This window comes from Chlamydotis macqueenii, chromosome 1, assembly GCF_036417535.1.
Source record: "Chlamydotis macqueenii isolate bChlMac1 chromosome 1, bChlMac1.mat, whole genome shotgun sequence".
NCBI classification, from domain to species: domain Eukaryota; kingdom Metazoa; phylum Chordata; class Aves; order Otidiformes; family Otididae; genus Chlamydotis; species Chlamydotis macqueenii.
In genome coordinates this window covers 143363475-143380876 of record NC_141556.1, presented here as the reverse complement: position 1 = coordinate 143380876, position 17402 = coordinate 143363475, and the positions used below count along the sequence as shown (strand labels likewise).

Below are 17402 nucleotides of genomic sequence, written 5' to 3'. Positions count from 1 at the left end.
TTCCATGGCCTCAGCAACCACAAGGAGTCCACTGGAGTAGTACCTATATAAAAAGAAAATGCATTACATGCCATTTGGGAAAATGGCTCTGGTTATCCCTTTAGAAATGCAGGCCCTAGGGGGGGAATGAGATGTATCTGAGGGGGGAAAAAAAAACCAGAAATCGCTAAACTAGCCCATCCACTTCACCTGAAGCTACAGTGTCTGGTTGCATTCCTTTGTAGTTCATCTCTCTCATCTCAGAAGGGTGGTGCTGAGTAGTTTGGGAGCCCCTGCCCTGGCATCACTGGCATTTTAGGCTCAATTTGCATCTGATTGGATGGAGCCAGGCTAATGTAGTTCCCCTCCTTCAAACCTGATGACCCGACCATTGTTCTGTTATCACCTCTAAAATGGAGGATAGACATTGCCTTACCCTCTCCCTTCTGATTATTCCTTCTACAAGCCACCTTAGTTCTCTGGCTTAAATCTTTCCTGCTTAAGGAAGCACAGAGACCACAAGCTGGATGAGCTAGGTGATGCAAAATATCCATAAGCAAGTTGTACTTTACACTCTTTACAAATGAAAAATACAGAAAACAGACTTCTCTCAAATTGTCTGCTGGAATGTGCTAAATTAAGCTCAGAGCAGTCGCCCCTAAACCTGCAGTTAATTTCAAGTTTGCTTCTGATTTGGGCCTGAAGAAGGGCTTGCGTGCCTGAAAGCCGCAAACACTGAAAGCACTGTTGCTAAATCAGCTACTTGAATGAAAGATGCTGCCTTTCCCCGCAGTCCTGGCTCCCTTGCACATCCTCCGTTGTGGCTATAATCTTGCAGCTGCGTACTGGTATCAATGCTCTTTCTTTCTTTCTTTCTTTTTTTTTTTTAAAACCCTGAGGCAAGCAAAATGCAAATTCGGGTCATGTAGGGTACAAAGAGCAGAAAAGTAAAGCATTAATGAAAAACGTCTTGGCTGTGCTCCACAGAAGAACGCTAGCCCTTTCTGAAGCGCCCTGTTCCTCAGCTGCTCCAAGCGCAGAGGGCTGGAAAGGCCCAGGCTGGACACTCGGGCTTTGTGAGGCAGCTTAAGGTGGCCAGAGCTAGCACTTGCAGGTGTTCCCGTGACAAAGAAGTTGGAGGTGGACATCTGATGGGTGTGAGGGGTGTTCCTGAAACACTTGAGAAGCTGGCCGCACTGGGAAGGGTCATAGAATGTGTCTGCTTATAGCACAACGTTCTTAGATACGAGGTGCTTTTTCATGAGACCCTGGCCAGTATATAAGAAACGATCCTGAAAGAAGTCTGCGTAATAAACTGTAGTAAGTAGAGGGTACCATTGCCTGTTCTGTGAGAGAAACTGGGCTTTTAAGGCTAAGTGCTTCAGTGTGACTTCAGAATAATTTGGTGCAATTCCTTTTAGAAAAGATTCCCTCTTTGAGATTCTTAATCTGTTCTGCGTTAATTTCCGTAACAGTGTGATGGCAATGGGTGTTTGACTTGATGTAACACATAAATTAATCAATGGGCACAAGTCTGCTGTTTAACGCCCTCATGCCACCTTCTCCCAAGGAGACATTTGCAAAGCCGGGAAGATGGTGTACTTTGGCGAATGTTCGAGCTGTATGAGTATTTAAATACGCAACTGGCATCATCCAGACTAGTAAACAGTTGAGACTTCTCAGTAGTTTGATCTCTCCCAGACCTAGTTGTTGCTTACTAACAAATAAAAGCTTGATCTGGACACGCAAGTCAGTTCCAAGAAGTATACGTGGCTGAAAACAAGCGCATGGCAGCGCCAAGTCTTGCTTTCCAGCCAACTGATTGCAGTCACTGACCGTATATTTGTACCTCTGCTCTTACTTGGTGTTGGGTTTTTTATTTTGGTTCCCTCCTCCTCGTTTCTAAAATGTAGTACTATCTTCTACTGGTAAATTGCCATGTGCTCACTGTGGTTGCCCTAACGGATGTAACAGCAGGGCAGGCTCAAGCGCTCTTGCCTGCTCTCGCCCACACCCTGCCCAGCTGTAGAGGCCTGACAAACTCCTTTCATGCAATGCTCGGAGGCAGCTATAACATATGGGCATCTGATATACAGCATTTGCACTTTGGACCAGGCATGGCTAAGGCCTACGGCCCTCCCATCTTCAAGCAGGGAGGACAGCTAACATAGAAGTAAAACAAGAAGGCTTAAAGGTGAAAGAAAAAGGATGAAGATGGCTCTAAAGATGAAGAAATGACAGGATCAGGCTCATAAAAACAGAGAACAACTGTGACCTTCCAGAAACCAGCAATAAGCAAAAAACCAGTTTATTTTTATAACCCCCAAATAGTCCTTTTTATAACCCCTTCTTCCCTGCAGTCCTTCCAGATGGGGGGGATTTTTCCAGCTCTGTGGCACACTGGGCAGCTCTACAGAACTGCCGGACACTTTCCGACTGGCAAGAAGGGTGATGGCTCGTGGGAGGCTAGGTGAGGGCTGTGACTTCACCCTACAGGATCTCCCGCGTTGCTGATCTACTCCTTATGCCCTTCATAGTTGTGATAATAAGAATCCCCTTCCCCTGCTCCCTGCAAAGCTGAAGGAGTACGTGTGCAATGTGCCCTACCACGTGGAATAAACGCTGGGCTACCAGCCATCTCTTCTGGAAGCCACAGAGGTGCTGTGTGTGCTCCCTATCGTTGGTATTTGGAGGCCACAGAGTAGACATTGTGGCTGTGATGCAACAGCAGGAAGTTCCTGGTGGGGAAGCCAACTCTATCACCATGTGGCAGCAGCACCTTCAATAGCCATTGGTTCTGTGCTCTTCTCGCCCGTACTGAACTTGACTTCAGCTGACGCCCTCTGTTGAAGGCACCCCCCATTAATTCCTCCCTGCTCTACATTTCAGCAAGCCTGGATTAGCTGTTACAGAAAAGACAAAGCAGGAGCACTGTCTTATGTAACCAGAGATCCAAGTTCAAAATATTTGGCACTTTGGAAGAAGACCAGAGTTTGTGTTGTAACCCAGTGCTTGCAGAAGCTGTTAAATTTCTCCCAAGATGTGTGCCACCACGCAGCTTGTTTTGATGCCTCTAAAGCGTGCCAGCAAATGCCTAAATCAGCAAGGAGGAGAGAGACTGGCCAGGTGGGTTGAGCGCGCAACTATCTCCTGCTGCAAAATTCAGCAAGTCGTTGTGTTGGCCATGTATCCCAAACGGTCTCGTACTGTGCAGGGACAATGGGAGAGCAGCAAATGTGGCTGAGCTTTGTAAAAAGCGACAATTGCATTTCACTGCATTCAGGAATTCTCTGTGAATTCTTTGCATACTTTCATTTTTTAAACCTCTGGATCTTCTTTCCTTGTTGTAAAATGCATGAAGGGAGCAGAGCTACTGTGGCAGTTCTTTTTCTGCATGTTTGTTTTCTGTGTTGGCAGCCACTACTCATTTGCTTTCTTCAGGTCTGAGATGAAATCCTGCTGTTTGTTGTACGACACCGCAGCGAGGGGCAGAAAGAAAACATTTGATGCTAAGTGCTGAAGTAATGCTATGTAAGCCTTTAAAATAAAATCCTAACTGCTCAGGTCAGGTGACAATAAGTTAATAGATATCATGTTAGTAGTCCATTGAGGGAAGCCTGCCTGACACACATGTTGGAAAGGACACGTAGCCCATGAACTTGACAAGTGTACCACTAAAAGAAAAAAAAAACGTGACCCAATGAAGTTTGGGGTGTGAGTGCCTGCTGTATAAATAAAGGTAACCCAGTAAAAATGCTGGACAGGAGATAATTGCCAATAGGAAGGTGTATGATAAGGAGCTGTGAAGGGGCTGCCTGGTAAAAGACCCTGGTAGGTGCTGTGTGGTCACTGGTGTGCAGCATGGGACTGTGCCCCTTGAATAATGGGACTGCTACAAGCACCAGCTGGAACCAGAGAGTCTGGCTGGGGGAAAGGCAGGTTTTGGAGCAGCCAAATTAATCCTGGTTTGTGGGGACATGGTGGCTAGCCAGCCTGTGCCTACCTGGTGTACACGGAGTTGCCAGGAGCAGACATGCCAGACACTGAGCAGTGAGACCAAAGTAATTTTTACATCGCAGATCCCTAGGGGGATGGCTGAATCCAAGTCAAAATGCCATCTGTCATGGGATAGCGAAGAGGAGAGCTGGCATTTGTAAAGTACCTTTCGCTCTGCGGCTTGAGGCCTCGGAGCAGCAGCGGCCATAGCACAGAGACAGGCAGGCACAGCAGAGAACTGTGCATGGAAACGTTGACAGTAGCCGTTTCCCCCGCGCCTTCGGAAGTTTTTGAGGCAAGGGGAGCGAAGGAGGGCACGACATGCTGAAGGCACCGGATTTCTGGATAACAAGGAAGAGCTGCAGGAGCTGTGGAGAAAGATCAGGGATGAGGGCCCAGTGGACACCTGAACCATGGCAAGGAGGAGGCGTGCAGAAAGCAGGCCTTTCGGAAAGCCGCCTCTCTGGGGAGCAGGGAAACCTGTCCACCGTGCAGAGAAATCTCTTCTCCCTCTCCTTCCTCCCTGCAGCTCTTGGAAGGGGGAGCCCAGCCGCCCCAGCTGCCCTCACAGCACCTCATGGAGAAGATCCCAGGCAGCCCGGCCTTGGCCGGCGAGCGGGGCCGGGGGGGGGGGGGGGGGAAGGCGGTGTGAGATGGCCGCCTCCCCTCTCGGGACAGGACGGGCGCGGGTCCAGCCTCGGGCCCCGGGCGGGGCGGGGAGGGGGGGAGGCCGCCCTCGGCGAGGGCACCCGAGGCCCGGCCACCGCCGGCCCCTGAGCCCGGGGTAGCGGGGCCGCCTCCCCTCCCCGCTATAAGAACGGCGGCGGCGGGCCGCGGCCTCTGCCTGCGCGGGTGGAAACAGGTAGGGCCGGCGGGGGGGTGGGGGTGGGGGAAAGGTGTGCGCTTTGTTATTATTACCGGGGTTTCCCTTTTTTGTATATATACGTATATATGTGTTTAGGTTGCAACGTCCCACGCACGGCAGCACTGCCGCCGTCGCGGGGGGTGCCCCTGAGCAGCCGGGCGTGCGGGGGCGGGCCCGCCGCCGGAGGGGCCTGTCCCGCCCGGGCCCCAGGCCCGTCTGCACCCACGGATCTAAATTTTTTTTTCCCCTTTTCTTTTTTTTTTTTTTTTTTTAACATGACAGCAGGCCGGGCTGCACACCGACCCGCGGCAGTGCCGGCCGGCCCCAGGCTCTCTCCTGCCCCCGCGGCCGGGCCGGGCCGGGCCGGGTCGCGCTCCCCGCAGGTTTTGGGGGGGACGGGCAGACAGACTGCCTTGTCGGACGTGTGAGAGTCACGGACTAGCACGGTGGGTGCAAGCAGCACACACCTTGCTCTGCGCGTGTAAAACCCCTCTAGGCTGAAAACGCGGCTCCGGAACCGGCTGCGGGCACCAACAGCGATTTTCAGCGCTCAGACCCGGGGACTGACTTTATACGTGCTTGCTCTTGACAAACGTAGGTAAAACTGGATTGATTCTCTCTGCAGACATGTCATCCGTTAAGATCGAGTGCATTGCCAGCGAGGGCTACGGGATCGGGGAGTCGCCCGTCTGGGACGAGAAGGAAGGCGCGCTGCTCTGCGTGGACATCGCGGGCAGGAAGGTGTGCCGCTGGAGCTCGCTCACCGGCCAAGTGCAGGCCATCTCCGTGGGTAAGCAACGCCTCAAAAAACCTTCTACTGAACCTAAGAGTTGTGCGTTCCAGCTTGGAACGACATCCCGGGCGAACAAGGGCAGAACTCCTGTGGGCGATGCTGGATGGTGCTCATCTTCTGGTGCAAGGAGACACCTCCCTAAAACAAAACCTGTCCTTGCTAGGCCAACCTTGCTAGGCCAAAGAGGACACTGAGGCTTGTGCTGCATGTAGAAACTAAATACAGTGGCTGGCCAGACTTAGTCCTGAGGACTTTTTGTGTGGTTTTGTGCTATTTGATTACATTTGATCCACTTCTCTGGCCTGTAAGTTGTTCACAACCGGTTCTTTTCTTCTCCCTCTTTGTCCCAGAGGTAAAGGTCACAAAGTCTCTCCCTTCTCTGGTGTTGATGGCTGTGGGGCTTTTGTTGCTGATTTGAACAAGCAGTGCCCGTAACGTTTTCTTTGATAGAATAAAATTTCCCATAACGATTTAAGACGATTCTATTTTTTTTAAGGTAACAGTGTCACCAGCTAGAATCTTGATAGTTTTAAGTATTTATTAAAAAAAAAAAAAAAAGGAAGAGATGTGCTAACTCATCAGGAGCTGCAGATTTACTTCTGGATGTGGTAACATAAATGTTTATTTGTCTGAAGACAGCTCCTTAAGTGGTTTAAGTACTCGGATTTATTGCTTTCTCATGTTCAGTAACGCTTGATGAAAGTGACTTGCTTTTGCCCAACCATAAGCTGTTTGCATTATTCATAAGAAATTGATCTGGACTTTTGGCCTTTCAGGTTACTGTAGTTACCAGTTTTAAGATGAGAGAAGGCCTGATACTAATTTTGGAAACATTGCTTCCCAAACTTATTTCCTCTCACTTTAGCTGAAAAAGCATGCTTCTCCCTGCCTCCCCCTCCACAACTTGGACCTACTCTCAAAGGTGTAATCTTTTACATACAGTCTCTGGAGATGTAGAAAGGATAATAGCTGAAGTGGCTACTATTTTAAAGTTTTTTTAAACTTCCTTCTGTTTCCTCTGTTTAGTAATAAAAGGCTTATAATTAATAGCCGTGCCTTTGGGAATACTATGATTTAAAGACCAAAAACCACCCAAACAGCCGGAGAGTGCCATGTGATTAAAATAGTGGGTTGATGTCCAAAGTGGAAACTGAGAAATTACTTATTATTGAGGCTTATAGAAAATTAACAGCAACCCCACACTTAGCAACAACTTCAAATGCCCTTTTCAACTCCACAGGGAAAACACCACTACGTACAGAACCGTGCCTTGGGGAAGACCTTATGGTCAGCTTTCTGTTTGGCATAAAATGATATTGCAAATAAACAATTCCTGTGCATGGTGCTCAACAAAGCCCTTCGGTGTGGCCGCGGGCTGAGCCGGGTGCAAGGACTGGTAACACTCGTGCTGCATTTGTGCAGTGAGCAGTAGGGTGGCTGTGTCCATCTCGCTAGCCTGATACATTACTGGGGTGCTTTGTTGGGAAGATATGGGGCCGTTCTTGCAGCTGTAGGGGCACCCGGGGGGCCGACACCTCCAGGGACAGGCAGGCAGGGGTATACAGGCTGCTGTGCTTGGGGCTGCTCCCCGCCACGTGGGAGGGTGGTCCTGGGGCTGCCCGAGTGGAAGAGCTCCTGTGGGCCACGGCCCTCGGTGTTTTGCTGGGAGAGAAAATGGGGAGTTGTGTTCCCACACTCTGCCAGTGAAGCCCCTGCTCCTGCTGCAGGCAGAAAAGAGCTTTTATTGGTGTGGTTCCTGGCAATCAGGAGAGCAGAAAAATTACTTTCTTCGGCAGGTGCCATGCATGGCTGAGGTTACTCTGTGATGGCACGGGAAGGAGAGGTGGCACCCGCTGGCCCAGCACGTAGGAGCCCAGATCACCCGCGGCCTCAGCAGTGCGGTCACACATCTCTAGGTGAAGGTGTTGCTTGAGTTGAGCTTGCAAGCTGAGCTTGTGCATCTCAGGTGTTGGGGGCAAGTAGCATTCAGATTTTTAGCATGGTGGTACTGCTGCTGGGGCTGCTCGGGGAAGGGGTGCCCTGAGCCAAGCGCAAGCAGCCAGAACGGAGCAGGTCCTCTTGGCAGCAGCAATGGCTGGTGGCGATTATAAGTATTTGTGGAACTATTACCTAATTATAACTTTGTAAAGCTATAAAAACAAGAAATGTTTTCTTTTTAAATTAGAAAGTTGGAGTTTAGTCCCATGCATGTTCCTAAGTCTTGTCTGTTAAATACTGTCCCAGATTTTATTGCCCTGGTTAAAGCTATTATTCCTTATACTGTGCTTGACTTTTACAGAAGTGTTATCTTCACAGTCATTTCTCTGTTGGTTTTCTTTAATAATTCCTTTATAATAACCTGCAGTTGAGGTTTTACAGCATAATAGCTCAAATGAGTGTAAGCTAACCATGGAGTATTTACTAATTTTCTGCTTTGCTTTAACTCTTGAAATGCTCTGCCACTCTATGGTGTGTTTTTAGTGCTGCTGGAGGCATGTCTGAACTGCGTGGCAGAGTGTGGCTCTCCTGCCCAACGTGACCTGTCCCAGTGCAAAGACACTCTGCCTCCATGAGTTGCATGGCTGCGCAGGGCTGATTTCCTGAGGAGCTGTGACAAACAAATGCAGTTGCTCCAGAGTTCTTGTGGCATCAGTTTTTCCCCTGGGGAGAAGGGAACCCACACAGTAACCTATCATAAAAAGTGTGTGTGCCTGTATCTCTATCTCTTTTTATATTTATTTAAAGCACCTAGCAGAACTAGGTGCTGGTAATGATCGTCACTGCTGGAAGCAGTGGCAATACTCAAATTCACTGAGATTGGATGTCCCAAACAGGTGATTCTCTGCATGGTTGCTTTCTGAGTACATTAATTATGCCCTCTTCGCATGAAAATATCTGTTTCTATCTATTTAAACATCGGTTTTGTTGGTAGAAAATAAGTTATTTCTCTTGCCTGTGGTCTCACTGAGTTTGATGTGACTGCTTACACCTCTAACGTGGGTAGAAAAGAAATCTCTTTTCACAGCGCGTGCCTCTTTTCCATTTCACTCTGTTTCTAGATGCTCCCGTGAGCTCTGTGGCTCTCCGGAAATCTGGGGATTATGTCATCACCCTGGGAACCAGGTTTGCTGCTTTGAAATGGAAAGAGCAGCTGGTAACCACCATTGCTCACGTGGAGAAGGATAAACCAAACAACCGATTCAATGATGGGAAAGTAGATCCTGCAGGGAGGTATTTTGCAGGTATGCTGCGGGCGGTTCCTTTCTTCTGCTCTGCTGGGCTTTGGGAACAATGTGCAGCGATCGGTTGTAGGTGCAGCAAGTGTTTGTTCTTAGTTAAGTGGTGGGGTTTTTTTTGATGTTGTCTTCAGGCAGAGTTTAATCCTATTTACCAATTTGTTTGTATGGACAAACCATATTTACCTATTTGTTTGTATGTTTACCTGGACACCACCTTATCCAGACTATTTTTTTAAAAAGAGACCCACTATTCAGAGCCTGCCTAGTTTAAGATACTGGCCTTGTCTCCTCCCTGTTGGCATGCTTGTTTTTTATACTGGCAGAGTGCCAACAGAAAATACTTTTCCAGCAAGAAATTTATGATACTGTGGGTTTTGTTCTTCATACATCTCAATTTATATATGGTATTTCTAAAATCTATGTGACTCTTTAGCCTGGAGAAGAGAAGGCTCAGAGGGGTCTTATCCATGTCTATAAGTACCTGAGAGGGGGAAGTAAAGGAGACAGAGCCAGGCTCTGCTCAGTGCTGCCCAGTGACAGGACCAGAGGCAATGGGCACAAACTGAAATTCAGAAAATTCAGTTTAAATGTAAGAAAACTCTTTTTACTGAGGATGGTCGGACAGTGGAACAGGTTGTCCAGAGAGGCTGTGAAGTCTCCGTCTGTGGAGATACTCCAGACATAACACTGCCCTGAGCAACCTATGGTGGCTGACCCTGCTCTGACCAGAAGGTGGGCCCGGATGGTCTCCAGAAGTGCCTTCCAGCCTCAGCTGTCCTGTGATCCTGTCCTCCTGGTTTTAAAACACCATTCTGTGCATCTTCCATGTACATGGGTCCCCAGGCGTACCTAACTTCCTTTTATCCAGCCTCGCAGTAGCCAGTCTCAGCTGCCAACTTTGAGCCACAAAGGTGAGATTTGTTTTTGAAGAGACTTTAGTGAGACTCCTTCTGAGGGAGGAGGAATTTTTTTTCCAGTCTCTCTGCTATACAAGGCGTTACAATTTGTGGGATGTTGAACGCTGACCACACCTTTCTTAATATTTGAATGACTGAATAAAACTTTTTTCATGCTGCACACCATTTCTGCCACAGTTCAACAAAAAACCAAAGGCTGTGTTTTGTGATCTTCTGCTAAAAGCAAGCACTTTTGAAGTCTACCTTTCTCTTTTGCTTTTAATTCAGTTTCTTCCCCAAATTTCTGAAGCCCTTGCACTGCTGCCTTCTATGCTGGCGGCATGGTCATAGCGGTGGGCTGCCACCAAACCTGGAGGAGAGCCTGTTCACTCTGAAACCGCTTTCTCCCTTTTGGCTCTGCACAGGTACAATGGCTGAGGAGGTTCGACCTGCCGTGCTGGAGAGACACCAGGGCTCTCTGTATACGCTCTTCTCTGACTTCTCAGTGGTGAAGCACTTTGATCAGGTGGACATTTCTAATGGGCTGGACTGGTCGCTGGATCACAAAACCTTCTTTTACATTGATAGTTTGTCCTACTCAGTGGATGCCTTTGATTATGACATCCAGACTGGAAAAATTGGTATGTATTGTTGTGTTCTGAAATAATAGTTTTTGGCTAAAGATTGTCATGTTTGTTTCCATTCTGGTTGTTATGCAGAGATGATCACAGCTTTGAGAGTGCTTCTTCAGAAACCTGTTTAGAACAAAACAACAGAAGCCATATTAACGTTCATCTTCCTAGCTCAAAGTAGTCAGATGCTGTTGGTAATATTATAAAGTATTTAAATTTTGTGGTGGAGTTTGCGTAGTAAGCTGGACTACTATTATTAAGCACAATGCATGTCTGATCTTTCTGTGTGAAGAGGGCTAAGTGTTTCTTGTATGGCTAGATTTTTGTGGCTGCGTGTTTCTTATTCCTGACAGCATAGGCAAAGCACCAGAAAAGCTTGTAGCCTTGTGCAAAACCTCTGTTGGCTTCTCTATGTTCTTTTCACCCTGTTTTGTTTTTTAAAATATAAGCTCTTAGATGAAGATTCTGCAGATAGAGCTAAGCAACAGCTGGAAGGCAATAACTCAAAACTCTTATTCCTTCATTTATTTAAAACAAAACAAAACAACCCCTTAAGGGCTTCTGCAAGCTTGAGCAAAAGAAAAAAATCAGTGACGTTGACTAATAATTTGCTTTTGAGTACATGGACTGCAGTATTTTGCTTTAAAAGAGCCTAGTCAATTTGATATTTAGTTCTAAAAGTCTGAATTTAAAGTCTTTTTTAGGTGCCATATCATGTCCCAGTGTCTCTTTGCTATGACTTCCAATTTTTCTTTAGGAAAGAGGGTGGTTCTCCTGTTTCTCTCACCTGCACTCGCTCTCACTCTTTCTGTGGGCAATCTGACAGTCCCCAGGAGTACAGAGGAAACTCATTTAAAATATTGCTGCATATGAGAAACATTGAAGCTGTCAGAGCATAAAGTAAACAGTGTTGGAAAGTTGGTTTTAATTCTCTTTAATAACAGTGGATAAAAGTTCAGATAGAGTTGTTTGGTTTTGGGTTGACAGTATGCCTTTGAAGTTGATGCTTTTCCTAACTCTGTGTTTGTATAAACTCTCAGTTTATACATCTGAAGGTCAGTTTTATGTTGGAACAGTGATTATTGGCACGTTCCAGCAATCTGTTTGAAAAGTCTCCAGTTCTCTGACTGGAAGCAACCCATACTTGAAATGAGCCAAACTGCTTTTAGAACAAGTAATTAATTTCCTGAATACATAAAAAACATTAATTTATTCAATTATTCATTTAATATTCTAAGTAGGGAGCATGAGTGGTGCAGTAGAAAATAACACCAGAAAAACACATTATACTTTTAACAGATGGAAACTGACCTACAGAGTTTCACACTGAGAAACAATTGTCTCGGGAAACAAACAGGGCAGAAGACATGATCTATTTCTTTCATACCAAAGAACTCAGGAATTCAGCACAGCTTTTGAAAATAATAGTACAAATAATAACTCTGCTGGACTGTGACTGATACAAATTTTAACACCGATCTCACTTAGTTTTGTTGTGTTTTTTCTACCCTGCAGCCAACCGTAGGAGTGTATACAGACCAGAAAAAGAGGAGAGCATTCCTGATGGGATGTGCGTTGATACAGAAGGCAAACTCTGGGTAGCTTGTTACAATGGTGGGAGAGTGATTCGTCTTGACCCTGAGACAGGTAAGTTCTTGCAAAGAGTGGACTGGAATTCTGTGTTTAAAAAAAAAAGACAGAAGAAACAAAAGCGAGAGGATTTTTTTTCCCCTCACAGAAATGGTGTATCTGCTCTTTTAAAAATAATAACTTTTATTTTTTAAGGCAATTATATGTCCTTGCTTTCAAAAGTTAGCTTTGTAAATAAATCTCTTCTGTTCCCAGACTCTATTGTGTTGGAAAAGATAAAGTTGCTGAGGAGATTACCATTATACTTGCAAATTGTTTGAGTTAGCATTCTCTTGCAAACTTAAGATCAGGGTTTACCATATTGATAAATGATGTGGAAGAAAATTAATAAACCATGAAATGGCAAACATGACGTAAGCCATTTTTTTGGTCTTGTTTCTTCACCATGGTGTATTGTTTTGGACAGCCTACTGAGGTTGTTACAAGCTTCACATGACACTGATGCCAGCAACATTTTTTTATTGTTGAAAATTATTTACATGATAAGTTTTGCAATTGAAATAATAAAAATTCTTTAATGAATTCCACAGCATTTTATCATTCCCACGATAACGTCTTGGGTGTGCCCATTGTTTGAGTCTGTTCACTGCTGCTCTCATTTGGACTTTGGTGGTCTGCCAGGCATGTTTAGACTGGGTAAAAAACATGTGTAAAGCACTTCAGGGAGACCGAACCACACAGTCCGCAAGGGGCCAGTGGGCGAGAATGGGAGTGTGATTTTGACAAATCCCAGACAGCACAGGTTTGCGTAATACAGCATAGGAGGAACTGCACTAGGTTGCATCTGGAGTCTCTTGAACCCAAGTCCAGGCCTTACAGAAGTCTTCAGGTTTTGTAGGGCTGCGGATTCAGGGATGTCAGTGTCCCTGGATGCATGGCTCCTCCATGTAATATCTAAAATCTTCAATTTGCTGAATTCTGAGTGAATTGTGACTGTTTAGGGACAGGTTTGAGGAGAACTCCATGAAAGCCTCTCTTCTGATGCACAATAGCTATTAAGTGTGGCCTGAATAACTGTCAGCCAGTTGCAGGTACGTCCACTGATAAAGAGCTCATCTAAAGCACTTGGGGGATTTTCAGGTTTCACTGACAGCAAAGCTTGGGTTATGTTTTTAGGGGAATGGACAAGGAAACTTGTTTGTTTCACATCTGTTCTAAGTGAAGGTTTTGAGGTTCAGGGTGAAGCAGCTTTTCAGGTCTACACTTCTTTAGCCTAGGTAGCTGCTGCCGTTAGATTAAGGATGTGCTACAGGGAAAGGCAGTGATGACTGATCCCACTGGGTTTGCAAAGGGCTCGAGAGAGATGTCTGACTTGTATGTTGCCAAGTCTTGTCTCCTTAGTGACCTGCTAGTTTTATGCAATCATGTATTCTAATTAGGAATTAAAGATTTCCAGTTCTTCCTAATGAAGGTATTTTATATCCTTTGATTGTACAGCATTTAAAAGCTTTGCTAAGTTTCTCTCTTCTACAGATACCAAGCATAGATGAGTGCTTCAGGTGGATTTCAGAGCATCCAGGTGCAGATTTTCTTGCATCTCCAGGAAGACATTGCTTATCTTAAAGCTTTGTAAACAATATCTTCTAGGCCATTATCTGCTTAGTCCACTCTGCAGGTAGAGTCAGGGTCTCTGCCCTTGTCTCTTCTCATGCCTCTTCTGCAGTGCACATTTTCTCCTTTTGAATGCACTCCCCACTGATTTTCTCCGAGACTTGGTGTCAGCCAATTTCTAGGGTGGCTTCTGGAGCCTTTTGTAAGCCGCCATGTAGCTGTGTAATCCTTCCACTGCCAGCTGACTGGATAATCACAAAGTGAACTGCTAGAGCCAGTTGGCAGGAACATTATTTTGGGACTCATTGGTCCTTGTCACTCCTAAGAAACAGACAGCACTTCTTCTCTCCCAGTTTTCTAGATATTTTGAAAAATCTGCTCTTCTCAGGGAAGTAACAAGTAACCAGGCATGCAAATAGTCTCTGACAATCTAAATGCTGTTACATTGATTTTGGGGGTTTTTTTTCCACTTTGATTTTGATTTTTACTTTGGTTCTAGTGGGTCAAAATGTGTGCAGAATAAGCTTATTGTACAGCATCAGGAATCCCAGAGTGCTGAAACTTCTCTGGCTATTGCATGCTAGAGGCTCTTTCACCGCTGCTCGCTTGCTGTTTTCTTTTATTTATTTTGGGATTAAAAGACAGTTGAAAAGTATCCAGCCCTCCTGTCAGGGTTTTCTGTGAAACAAAGGCAATTCTCTCTCAGTCCTGTGTTATGGATATACCGGTTACAACCATACTAGCAAGTAAAATGGATCAGCAAATGTCCTTTAGTCCCGCACCATATGGCATATTGTGGCTTATTTTACACAGCCAGGCTGTCTTCCCACACCAAGACAGAGGCCGTACTCTCTCTGGAGAGCAGCGTGCCCAACTAGGTGGGCCACAATTGTGCCAGGACTGCACCAATGGCTTAATAATGTGGCTCTGCTTTTACCTGTGCCTGTGCCCTGCTTAGTGTTGTGGTACAGGTAGAGCTGTGTCGTCTGTGTTTTTGTCGGTTCACTGCAGTGCTGCAAGGGACCAAGGTACAGTTTGTTGGGTGAGGGAAAAGGTTTTAGAGCACCTAAAAAGGAAGACAGGTGCTTGTTTTGGTAAGCACCTCCTGGGAAATGGTGCCCCACTGTAAGTTCACCAAAAACTTCTCATAGGTGTTAAGTGGGCCAGACTTTCCACTTTGTCTGTCTCCTTGTAGAGTTCCCAACATGAAAGTTACTCTCCTGCTGTTACGACACGTTGCTACAGTTAGTTACTGTAAGGGAACCAAGCCCTTTACTCATGCAAATATGGGGCCAGAGAAATTACGTATTTTATAATGAGATTTGTGTCCTTTAGCATATTTCTAGAAAGAGAATTTAAATCGTAGGTAAATAAAACAGGCATGATGGGTATAAGCACTTAGTGCCCAGAATTATGAGGAATTAAAAAAAAAATCTGCTGTAAGATGGCTCATCAGCCTTCTGCTTAAGGCTGGTGGCAATCTGTTTCCTACTGCCATTAGGATGATAGCTATCTGTTGGTGTAATAAATGCGTAATATTGTTTATGGTAGTGCTAGTTTCTTGTAAACTTCAGACGTGTCTCATGATCCCTGTTTTATGCCAGCTTGATTTGAAAGTCTATTGAAATTTCAGGAAAAACTTCTAGGAATTAATCTTCCTTAACTGCAGGCAGTAGAGGAGTAGCATGAGGTACACATGAGGTCTGCTCGCCCCAGGCTCCCTTTGTAGTTAAAATTAGGGAAGTCAGCAGGTCTAGGGCGTGATTCTTGTAACCTGTTTTAGGAAGGAATTACATCCCATTTCCACTGGCTGCATGGGCAGCCTAGATGATGAGCTCAGATACAAATGTCTGTGCTGTAGATGTTAGCATTTAGGCAGGCTGGGATTGAGGTTGGGATTTGGTTTTGCCAACAGAGACAGAAACTTGTCAGATGATACATCATCAACACGGTTTACAGAAGTCTGGTTTCTCCCTGTCCTGGTGCTCATCAGTAGGCTGAAACTCAGCATGGGGCCTCCCTTCCCCTGCCCTGGTGCCCGCTTTTGTGGAACACCTGGCTCCACACCAGTTATTTGCAATAATTTGTTTAAATTTCTTGTCATAAGTTTATGACGACCAGGAAATGGCATGCATATTTTTCTCCAGGTAAAAGACTCCAGACGGTGAAACTTCCTGTTGACAAGACAACTTCCTGCTGTTTTGGAGGAAAGGATTATTCAGAAATGTATGTGACTTCCGCCAGTTATGGGATGGATAAAGAGTGGCTTTCACGGCAACCACAGGCTGGCGGGATTTTCAAGGTGAATTATACTTTTTCCTTTAGTTTTATGTGGCCATTTTTTTCCTCCTACATTTTTCAGGTAGCAAACCAGTTGGAATAGTGGTGGGAAGCAGGAAAAGGGTGATTCTTAGAACATCAGTCATATATGTTAAGCTACTGTTCGTATTTTTAGTTCCTGTTGCGGGAGGAGACAGTTAGATGTATTCAGAGATTTGAAAGTACTTTGGGGTTTAAAATTTGTAAAAATGCTCATAATGCAAATCTTCTAAGCCATCACCTCTTTCTACTGCTCCCCCTCTGAACATAGTTCGAGTTTTCTGCTTATTATAGGAAGAATTGTGTAAATACTTTATTGTCTTAATCAATGGCAGATAAAACCACCTGCTTTTTATTTTACTTTCTAGTTAGTTATAACTAAGTTATATCTTTAAAAATTCATCACCTTGGGATTTGTTTTAATGCTCTGCTTTTCCCTATGTGTGCATACCAAAGGTTACATTGTGAACTGTGGAATTAAGGCTTAGTAGTATCTGAGAAGAGACTTTTGGGGAATGGACTCTGGCCTGTGATTACTCAGCTTTAGAGAAAGAGCATAGGTTCGTGTTCCTGGCTGTGATGAGCCTGCTGTATGCAAAATATAGTAGGATGTCAAGTTGGAGGACAGAGTCCTTTTCTAAATTAAAGCATGTCTGGTTGTGAAAGAAAATAAACTGTCTAATAGTGATGAATTATTCCACTTACCTTTTTTTTTTTTCACCTGTCTTTTTTAATAGATAACTGGACTAGGGGTGAAAGGAGTCCCACCGTATCCATTTGCAGGTTAAATACATACTCTTCAGGATGGATTAGAGAGGACTGATGTAAGCAAGACAAGTCAGAAGGTCTTATTCTGGTGTTCAGCATCTTTTGCTTTGAAACCATGACACAATTATAATATCTCATCAGGAAAGGATGAAAAAACTACTGAAATACATGAAATATTTTAAAATATTTTAAAACCAATCTTTTTTTTTCCCTTTAAACTCTGTTACTTGAAGTACCTGATGACGCTTTTTCTGTTGTGCTGAAAAGGTTCCCACCCTAATAAACTACTGAATATTGTAATTTTCTTTTATGATTAAATAATGTTTTAATTTCTTTTTTTTTTGTTTATTCTCCTGTCTCATTTGCAACTTATGTTATATTGATTTATTGATTGAACCACTTGCAGTGTCTCTTTTGTATATTTTCAAAGTTCCTCATAAAATATCCATTTGTGATCTTACCACTCCTTTAACTGGAACTTCATTTATCCCATGATGCTCTAACAGTGGAAACATTAATATCTATTACTGTGCATCTGCGGCTTCCTTTTTACATGACATTTTTAAGGCCTCAGCTGTGGTTGTGCTTAAATTAACTCTGATTGGCTGGAGCCAGTCATCATCTCTCCGCACTGCATGTCATTATGTTGCTCATTTTGTTAAGTATAAACTCAAACTTTTGGGATCAAGAACCATGTCTTTGTCCATCCTCTGA

At 44.9% G+C, this 17402-nt stretch overlaps 1 protein-coding gene across 1 annotated transcript; it reads left to right on the top strand.

Annotated features, from left to right (window-relative positions):
• Positions 1 to 4692: 4692 nt before the first annotated feature.
• LOC104479639 (regucalcin) lies at positions 4693 to 17148 on the top strand. The gene is made up of 7 exons (XM_086740626.1): positions 4693 to 4837; positions 5466 to 5630; positions 8693 to 8875; positions 10194 to 10409; positions 11916 to 12047; positions 15749 to 15903; positions 16658 to 17148. Exons 2-7 carry the CDS (start codon positions 5468 to 5470, stop codon positions 16706 to 16708), a joined length of 900 nt encoding a protein of 299 aa, XP_086596752.1. The 5' UTR covers positions 4693 to 4837; positions 5466 to 5467; the 3' UTR covers positions 16709 to 17148.
• Positions 17149 to 17402: the final 254 nt, after the last annotated feature.

What these genes read in the sequence shown, in the direction of transcription:
- LOC104479639 (XM_086740626.1), top strand. Translation starts at nt 5,468, where the DNA reads ATGTCATCCGTTAAGATCGAGTGCATTGCCAGCGAGGGCTACGGGATC. An exon ending in CATCCAGACTGGAAAAATTG is followed by an intron (nt 10,410 to 11,915) that starts GTATGTATTGTT and finishes TCTACCCTGCAG; the next exon opens with CCAACCGTAGGAGTGTATAC. An exon ending in AGGCTGGCGGGATTTTCAAG is followed by an intron (nt 15,904 to 16,657) that starts GTGAATTATACT and finishes CTTTTTTAATAG; the next exon opens with ATAACTGGACTAGGGGTGAA.